Here is a 9,938-nt window from a genome sequence, read left to right as displayed (position 1 = left end):
ATGACGAGGCCACAGGTGAGACACACAGACCGACAGACAGACAGACAGACAGACAGACAGACAGACAGACAGACAGACAGACAGATAGACAGACAGACCGACAGACAAGCAGACAAACAGATAGACAGACAGATAGAAGGAAAAACACACACACACACACACACACACACATTAATTGAAGTGTAATCCACTATGGAGCTTGGAAGGATTAAATTGAGATGATGCAGTCAAGAAAATGGAAGAGGAGGAGGAGGAGGAGGAGGAGGAGGAGGAGGAGGAGGAAGAGCAGAAATAAAAAAAAAAAATAAGCTAAATAAATCACTCTGTAGTGCACACTCTACAAAAATACACTTATAAAAAGTAGAACCAGTAATATTTAAAAACACAAATAAAAATAAATACACACAAAAAGAAAAAAAACGAGGATGCACAGAAAAGAAACTTGACAAACTGAAAAGAAACGACACAAGAAAAAAAAAAAAAAAAAAACAGGCAGGACGTTCCACACATTTCTTATTTCCCTTTTTTTTCATGTATAACCAAAAAAATGTCTCCTTCACTATTTTTTTTTTTTTTTTTTGTGTGTGTGTGTGTGTGTGTGTGTGTGTGTGTGTGTGTGTGTGTGTGTGTGTGTACCTGGTGTTGCGGGAGGGGGAGGAGGGCGGTAGGCGGGACAGGAGATCATCGTCAGCTTTCCGATACACGAAGCGAGGTTTGTGTCCGTCATCTCTTCCACCACCACCACTACCACCGCCACCGCCACCGCCACCGCCACTACCTCCTCCACCACCACCACCGCCACCACCGCCGCCGCCACCCACAGTTCGCACACTTGTCTCCCCTGAAAAAAGGGAAAAATATAATAATTAATAAAATACAGAGGTAGAAAATTATTAAACCATTCATAAATAATATAAAACAAACAAAAAATCTTGAATATGAATGTGAATATTGCTTCAGAATGGGAAAACTAGGACCTCCCCTCTCTCTCTCTCTCTCTCTCTCTCTCTCTCTCTCTCTCTTTTACCATGCACAGTTAGTCGAGAGATCAGAAAGCAAATGACGTGCTGTCCTTTCATGTCATTCCTAGAACTACTTGTACTTTGCTGTTCGTGTTGTATTGCTGGCTATACAGTAAGTCAGTAGAAATTAATTTGTAAGTGCACTATATATGAACTGTGACTATTTCTTTATCTTAGGTTTCCGTACAAACAAGCGCCATTGCACCACGCTTCACAGGAAACTCATGACTAATTTAGAGTATGTACTGAACGTGTATCATGGTTTATACACTTAGGGGTACACTAATTCTAAAGGTCACAGAGAGGATAAGTTAGATTCTCCTTTTATGTCTTGTTACTACTAATGGTGCTGTAATTGTAAAATACTCTTAACCCTTTCATATTCATTTTCATATTCATTCTGCTTACTATTTAGTGATATCATACAGCTTCAGAAACTTATGTGGAGATTAAATTGGTGAAGATTCTGGCTATTAATCTTCTGATCTCCATGAACCCTTTCTAATGTAAATAAAATGGTCTAATCATACTCAAACTTATCATAAAAATGCGTCCCAGTATTGAAGGGGTTAATATTCCTAGTGATTGTTTGGGTTCATTGGTACATAACATACATAACACTACACCCAAGTAGTGGAGTTGCATTCCAGAAACGTTTCAGAATAATAATTTGAAAGACGTTTACTCTTTTCCATAAACCGTACCCTGAAACGCTTGCTCTTCCACCATGATTGCTTTCAAAGGCCAACTTTCACTGAATCTCAACAGTTTTCCTGCCTTTCTTTATCACTGACCACTATAATACAGGTTCAATACTGAAAATAATGTTATCATCTCTTGGATCGTTTTGATTCTAATATAGCGACTATTTGCCTATCTATATTTCCTCCTCTCTATATTAAAATACTGGGAATACTTGAAATAGCATATTGTAAGAAAAATCACAGTCATCCAGCGCCACACGCCCTCACCCTCGCCTTCCTTCACTTCCCTTCTCCGCACCGCATGACCTGTCCGCCACCCACCCACCCACCCGCCCGCCCGCTCGCCCTGGTGTGCCTGCTTGGCCACATGCACGTCTGCACACCGCACCCTCGTCCGGTTCTGAGACTTGCTGCCTTTCCGGTATTATTATCGCGGAAGGAGACACAACATGTACGAGTATATAGATTCCACACGATGCTCTGTATCTTAAGGATGCTGCACTTTTTTTTTCTCATTAGTTACTAGAAAGAGTTTTATTGAACAAAATTAACACCTTCAGTACCAGGACGTATTTTTGTATTCATTCTGCTTACTAGTTGGTGATTTTATACAGCTTCAGAAACTTATGTCGGGAGTAAAATAGTGAAGACTTTGGCCATTAATCTTCTGTCCTCCATAAACCCTTCCTAATGTCAATAAAAGCGTCTAATCGTACCTCAAAACTCATGGTAAAAGAGAGGAGAGTCAAGTGCCGGCGGTGCACGGAACTGAGGAAAGCATCAGTCGTCAGTAGCAGAAAGGCAGTGGGAGAGGAAGGCTAATGCTCTCAATGCGACACAACATACTGGCTATTATTCAAGATGGTGCTGGTGTCTTCTTTGTCTCTTCTTTGTTAGCCATAACTAACGCCCGTATTGAGAAACACCTTTCCTTCTCACTACGACAATTTTCCAAGGCCACAGAGACAACCAGCTGGCTTTTCAAGAGTGTTTCTCCTTTTAATAAACTAGAAATATTGCCAGTCTATTACCAGAACCATAAAAAAAATACTCTCAAAACCACGAGTATCTTCAACTGGAGCCTTTGGAAAGCAGTGATAGTGAGAGAGCAAGCGTTTCAGAATACGGGCCAGTCATCTTCTCAGTCTTCGAGCTCGGTAAGGCTTGTCGATTTAAAGAGAGGAAAGTGATCACTCATCAGCAGTGTTGCCAGGTCTACAGAAATATCTGTATTTCTACAGATATTTCGAAGAGTATACAGAAAAACAGATTTTTGTGCAAAATCTACAGATATTTTTAAGTTTACACAGAAAATTTGCAGAAATCTCATCCAATTTCTGATAATCAATAAATATCATGGAATATCCAGTTATAAACTTTACAACTTTTACAAATGACAAAAAAATGAGGCCGTCGGTCAATCGTCCCGCCATTCCGCCAAGGCCCCCCCACCCCCATGCACTGTACTTGAACCGTACGTAGAGAGGGTGTTTTCTGCAGTGAATAGAATGAAAACAAAGCTTAGAAACCGCTTGTCTACTGGTACTTTGACTGGCCTGTTGCACACTAAGAGACTCTTCTCAAACACTAGTACATGTTTTAATATGAATTTGCCAACTCAAATGATGAAGTTAATGAAAGAGGATATGTACAGTATGGAAAAAGACATAGAAGATGATAACAGTGAGTAGATAAGTTTTTTCAATATTTTTTAATAATTTTGTATTATGCTGATTTTTGCACTCCATTCATAATTTCAGTTTCACATTCAGGAGGATTTTTTTTATTTTGTAATGGCAAAAATAAGCCAAAAAACTGGTAATAAATGTAAATGAAAATATTATGTAATTGATGTAGTATTGAGTTTAATTTAGTCTACTGTAGTCCCGATATACGAGTATATATATATATATATATATATATATATATATATATATATATATATATATATATATATATATATATATATATATATATATATATATATATATATATATATATATATATATATATATATGTGTGTGTGTGTGTGTGTGTGTGTGTGTGTGTGTGTGTGTGTGTGCATAGTCTACAGAATTTTTCCGGAATCTCAAGATATTTTAATGGCAAAGCTACAGAAAAAATGGGTTGGGAACCTGGCAACACTGCTCATCAGTAGTCAAGGAGGCGCAGGGAGGGATAGATGCTGACGCTCTCTCCGGCATGACTTTTCAAATCATTATCTTAACTCTGCATCCTGACCACTTTCCAAAAACCTCCAGATGAAGATATTTGTGTATCAAGAATGTTTTTTGTGTGTTTTTTTTTCAGTGATACATTAACCAGACTTCTGTAATATGAAGAAGAGAAAAGGCCTGAGATTCCAATTAATTAACCCTGTGACCTTTGAGCATTGTCGTGGTGAGAGAGCCAAGCGTTTCTTAATGTGGCATTGGCTTATGTGAACGATGCTCCTCCTCCTCCTCATCATCATACTCCTCATCCTCCTCCTCCTCCTCCTCCTCCTCATTTTCTTCTGGAGCTTAAAGTATCAATTCACTCGCTTTCTTTTTAATCATAGTGTTCTTTTGGGTCCGTATTCAGAAATGCTTTGCTCTATTACCACGACTATTTTCCAGAGCCACAGAAATTATTAGCGGAGTTTTCAAGAATGTTTCTCCAGTTAATAATCTAGAAATCTTGTCACTCTGCCTCTAGAACCGTAAAAACGTCTTAAAAAACTCGTGTAAATTTAAATAAAGCCTTTTGAAATAGTGGAGGTATGCAGAAGTGTCTGAGGATACGAGCCTTTCTGTCAGTATTGTCTTATCTCAGCACACACACACACACACACACACACCTCTTCGGGGACTCCTGTGGGCGGGTGCGCTCTCCTCCTCTGGGCTGGACGCTCCTGTAGCTCCTCCCGCCCCTTCCCCTTTCCTCCCTTCGTCAGGAGAGTTGGCACGGAACACCGCCTGAGGGAGAGAGATAAAAAATAAAAACACTTAGAGAGAGAGAGAGAGAGAGAGAGAGAGAGAGAGAGAGAGAGAGAGATGTCTGCTTAGGGTACATCCTCTCCATTCTTACCTTCGTGTTCTTGTTGTGGGCGTGGCCGAAGCTGACGGTGTCCTGGCTGCACTGATGAAGGGGCGTCCGCGTCTCACTCACGCTGGTCCTGGTCGACACCTCTATCTTGGGCGAGATGATGCCCTGGGAGAGAGACGGGGAGAGTGAGGGAGGGGTGAGGAAGAAGAGAAGGAAGAGTTGGATAGAAGGGAGGGAGTGGGGAAAGGAAGGAGTTGATAGATAGACAGATAGATAGTGTGTGTGTGTGTGTGTGTGTGTGAGAGAGAGAGAGAGAGAGAGAGAGAGAGAGAGAGAGAGAGAGAGAGAGAGAGAGAGAGAGAGAGAGAACACCAATAACAAGAACAGTAAGACTATAAACACAACCACCACAACCACCACCACCACCAGCGCTACCTACAGGAAAATCTCGCGTCGGTTCCATGAGCAGGTCGAGGTCCACGCCGGAGTAAGACAACCTTTCCGCTGGCTTGGGGAAGAGGAGGTCCCTGACGGAGGACTCGAATACAGCCAGCACAGTCTCCCCCGAAGGCTCCTCCTGCACCAACTCCAAGTACACCGTCTCCGCCTCCAACACTCGCTCCAGCACACTCAGGTTACGCACGCCCACGAAGGTCTGGCGGAAAAGATGTAGTAGTAGTAGTAGTAGTAGTAGTAGTAGTAGTAGAGGAGGAGGAGGAGGAGGAGTAGTAGAAGTAGCAGGAGGATTGTGGAAGGAGATAGAGAATGGAGGAGGAGTAATAGTAGTAGTAGTAGTAGTAGTAGTAGTAGTAGTAGTAGTAGTAGTAGTAGTAGTAGTAGTAGTAGTAGTAGTAGTAGTAGTAGTAGTAGTAATAGTAGCAGTAGTAGTAGCAGTAGTAGTTGTAGTAGTAGTAGATAATTATTGGTAAATGAAATAAGGAAATAACTTTGCTGTGAAATAACAGAGAGAAAGGTATTACGAAAGAGAGAGAGAGAGAGAGAGAGAGAGAGAGAGAGAGAGAGAGAGAGAGGGGGTGGGGAGGGAGAGTGATATGTGAACGTGAGGGAATAAGAGAACGCTGAGGTCACTGACTCAAATATTACTACTACTGGGAATATGATTAAGAAAAAAATATAAAAATAATTAAATTGGAGAAAAGAAAAACTCCTTTCCTCGAATTGACAACTTACCTTGACAGTTTTGCACTCAAATTTTGACTCCTACATTCTTCTCGTGCTGGAAATTGTTATCAAATTACTTGTATTACTTTTCTTTCTTAATGTGTCTCTCTCTCTCTCTCTCTCTCTCTCTCTCTCTCTCTCTCTCTCACTGGCAATCATTATTACATCCTCCTCCTTCTCATTGTCTTCATCATTGTAATACTACTCCTGCTGCTGCTACTACTGCTACTACTATTAGTACTACTACCACTGCTGCTACTACTACTACTACTACTACTACTACTACCACTACCACCACCACTACCACTACTACTACCACACCACTACCACTGCCACCACTACAACACCACACCACTACCACCACACCACCACCACTGCCACTACACCACCACCACCACTACCTGCTGCCACCACCACCACCACTGCTGCTGCTGCACCACCTCATCCTGCTGCCACCACCACCACCACTACCACCACCACCACCACCACCACCACCACCACCACCACCACCACCACCACCACCACCACCACCACCACCACCACCACCACCACCACCACCACCACCACCACCACCACCTGCTGCTACCACCACCACCACCTGCCTGCCACCACCACCACCTGCTGCTGCCACCACCACCACCACCACCACCACCACCACCACCACCACCACCACCACCACCACCACCACCTGCTGCCACCACCACCACCACCACCACCACCACCACCACCTGCTGCTGCCACCACCACCATCCTGCTGCCACCACCACCACCACCACCACCTCCTGCCACTGATACCACCACCACCATCCTGCTGCTGCCACCACCACCACCACCACCACCACTATCCTGCTGCCACCACCACCACCACTACCACCACCACCCTGCTGCCACCACACACTGCTGCCACCACCACCACCACACCTGCTGCTACCACACTACCACCACTACTACTGCTGCTACTGCTGCTGCTGCTGCTGCACCACCACTACCACTACTACTACTACCACTACTACACTACTACTTCTGCTGCTGCTGCTGCTACTGCTACTACTACTACTACTACTACTACTACTACTACTATCCCACCTCCACCACCACCACCACCACCATCACCACCACCGCCACAACCATCACTCACCCTCTCAAACTTGAACTTTTCGTGGTAGAGCAGCGGGAAGACCGGGGGCAGCTTGTTGGTTCGCGTGTGGAAGCCGAGCAGACACAGGGAGAGGGAGCAGCGGCCCCTCCCCGGCAGCCATACACCGGGACACGACACCTGCGGGACAGACGAGAAAACAGAGTGAGAGACAGACTAACTTAGGTCCGTATTCAGAAACGCTTTGCTCTCTCACCACGAATATTTTCTAAGGCCACAGAGATGAGTAGCGGGGATTTCAAGGGTGTTTCTCCAGTTAGTAATGTAGAAAGCTTGTCAGTCTGCCTTTAGAATCGTAAAAAACACCTTAAAAAAACTCGTGTAAACTGAAATAAAGCCTTATGAAAGAGTGGAGGTGAAGCACAGAAGTGTTTAAAAATACCAGCCCAACAGACCATACATTCTGAAGTCCTTCCCACGTCACATCTCACTTCTTTCAAAAGGCGCTACGTATATGAAGTGACGCATGCCGTTTCTTATGGTTGTAGTGACAAGTTAGCAAGATTTCTACATGATTAACTGGAGAATCAACCTTGAATCAACCCGGATCATCTCTGTGACGCTAGGAAATAGTGGCGGTGAGAGGGCAAAGCGAGAATAATGGCGAAAACAATATATATGTATATATATATATATATATATATATATATATATATATATATATATATATATATATATATATATATATATATATATATATATATATATATATATATATATATATATATATATATATATATATAAAAGAAGGGTAGGGCTCTGGTGTGGGGAAGCGACGTGAAAAGACACCACACAATAGGAAGATGGAATGACACATGCACAAGAGAAAGTTGAAAGGGAGAGGAATGATTAGGAAAAAAAAATAAAGGATGTAGGAAAGAGAGAAAGAAAGGAAGGGGAAGGAGGAGGGAGGAAGGAAGGGTGACATTGGTTCGTGAGAATTATGAAGCAAAGTCGTAAATAAGGAAGAAAAGGAAGATGGAATTAGAAGGAATGAAAGGAATGGAAGGATGACGGACTCGTGTGTGCGAGAAGAGAAAAATTATGTCAATAAATGAAGGAAAAGGGAAACCAAAGAAAGTCCGCCCATCCATGTATGATAACAACGATACGATGATCATAATAGCAACAGTAACACACACACACACACACACACACACACACACACACACACACACAGCGTTCACCTTGTTGCCTTTCTTTATATATCAACAAATTCATGAACACGAATGAGTCATCTATTTGGTTTGCTGTATTTTTATGATAATTACGGTTCGCTTCGAACAAAGAAAACTTCTGCCTTTTGTTTCGGTTTGTAGAATATATTCATATCTGCAGTAATTATTCTTGAATGTGTAAATATCAAAAATTGTTGAATTAGTATCTTCTCGATTGCGTCTGGTCTCTCCGGAGAAAATATAGTGAGGAGTGTCCCGATTCCTCAGCCCGCCCCTTCCAGTCACCTTCTGCGACACGCAACACACTGACAACACAGACACGCAGTCTGCGCGGCGCGACTCGGAACTGGCCACGACTCCCTGGCCACTGGCCACTGATAACACCACGCAGGGATGCATATCTTGGTGTGCTGGCTGGTGCGGGTCGCCCCTCACCATTAAAGGAACATTGATGTGGGGGAATGTTTGTGAATGTGAAGAAATGCGTGTGTGTGCCTTGTCTGGGTCACCACACCTTACACACTAACAGGGATGTGTGTACTCGTAGTGTTGACCTTTGCAACGCTGCTTATTTCTATTCATTTATCACATTCTTATTGATTTAATTTTTCATTTAACGTGTTAATTTCTAAAGCTGAGACGTTAATACTTCTGGAGAGAACAATACATTCGTGTCTCAGAGGAACAAATATATGCGCAATATATGCGTATTTACACCATCCTGCACACCACCACACATCACTGCTTCCTAGGACACGCCCCCATCATACCTCACGCAGCCTTCCACATCAGCCAGCTAACCTAACCTAAAGTAACCTAATTTAACCTAACCTAATGCCTCTTACCGCGTGGATGTCGATCTCCGTGGTGACCTTGAGGGCTTTCTTGGCTGTCTGCGGCATGGTGACTTCACTGTCTTTTCGTCTCTTTCTTCTTCTCACTATCCTTCTTTCTTCTGCCCTACTTTCTCACTTCTCCCGTCACTCCCGTCGCCTCCAGCTGGTCACGCGAGCCGTCAGTATTCGCACCTGCCCCGCATTCGCCTCTCGTCCACGACACAGTTCTCGTCCCGACTTCACTTTCATCCACATCAGTCTCCACCAAACCTCCTTCCATTCCAACACACTTGCAGCACTTCTGTCACCACCACCACCACCACTTTTCTCGCACTTCCTCCTTCCACTGGCTCATCTGCTCCTCAGTGACACGTAAACACCATGACAGAGGCCTCATTTCCGGGGCGCAACGGTGAATTTGTTGAGGATGTCAGATTCGTACTCCCTCCTCCTCCCATTCTCCTCCTCCTCCTCCTCCTTCTCCTCCTCCCCTTGTCCCCACACTATTGATGCACGAGTGGACCTTTCATTAGTTCCTCACACGTATCTTTCGGACTTCCTTCATGGGCAATTCAGGACTCTACCCAAGTTCCCCCAGTAACCATCCTATGCCTGCGTGAGGAAGGAGGCACCGCGGCAGGCAAGGGGGCGTGGCACGTTTCCTTCAACAAAGCTTCACTACCCAGCTGACGGCACACCAACGCAACACCAACGTCTCGGCAGAGTGTCACGACTTGGCTCTCTTATTTATAAACAATGGGTCGTCATGGCAACGGCTGAGCGAGAGGGCTAGTTTACATGAGTCTCACCATGAAAAGAAATATAGAAAACTA

The 9,938-nt window shown here is 43.8% G+C and overlaps 1 protein-coding gene across 5 annotated transcripts in view; it reads right to left on the bottom strand.

Annotated features, from left to right (window-relative positions):
• The window catches only part of LOC123499678 (insulin receptor substrate 4-like), a 22,408-nt gene extending 12,584 nt beyond the window's left edge, over positions 1-9,824 (bottom strand). For all 5 annotated transcript variants that reach the window (XM_045248055.1, XM_045248057.1, XM_045248056.1 and 2 more), the window contains exons 1-6: positions 9,115-9,824; positions 7,074-7,211; positions 5,193-5,408; positions 4,796-4,918; positions 4,566-4,683; positions 637-841 (exon numbers count right to left, since the gene is read on the bottom strand). In XM_045248055.1, coding sequence (XP_045103990.1) covers positions 637-841; positions 4,566-4,683; positions 4,796-4,918; positions 5,193-5,408; positions 7,074-7,211; positions 9,115-9,171 — 857 coding nt within the window. In that variant the 5' untranslated portion in view covers positions 9,172-9,824. The remainder of the gene's footprint in view (positions 1-636; positions 842-4,565; positions 4,684-4,795; positions 4,919-5,192; positions 5,409-7,073; positions 7,212-9,114) is intronic.
• Positions 9,825-9,938: the final 114 nt, after the last annotated feature.

This window comes from Portunus trituberculatus, chromosome 50 (genome assembly GCF_017591435.1).
Source record: "Portunus trituberculatus isolate SZX2019 chromosome 50, ASM1759143v1, whole genome shotgun sequence".
Lineage (NCBI taxonomy): Eukaryota > Metazoa > Arthropoda > Malacostraca > Decapoda > Portunidae > Portunus > Portunus trituberculatus.
Note: the sequence above shows the minus strand (reverse complement) of the source record. Positions and strands in the feature narration are given on the sequence as shown.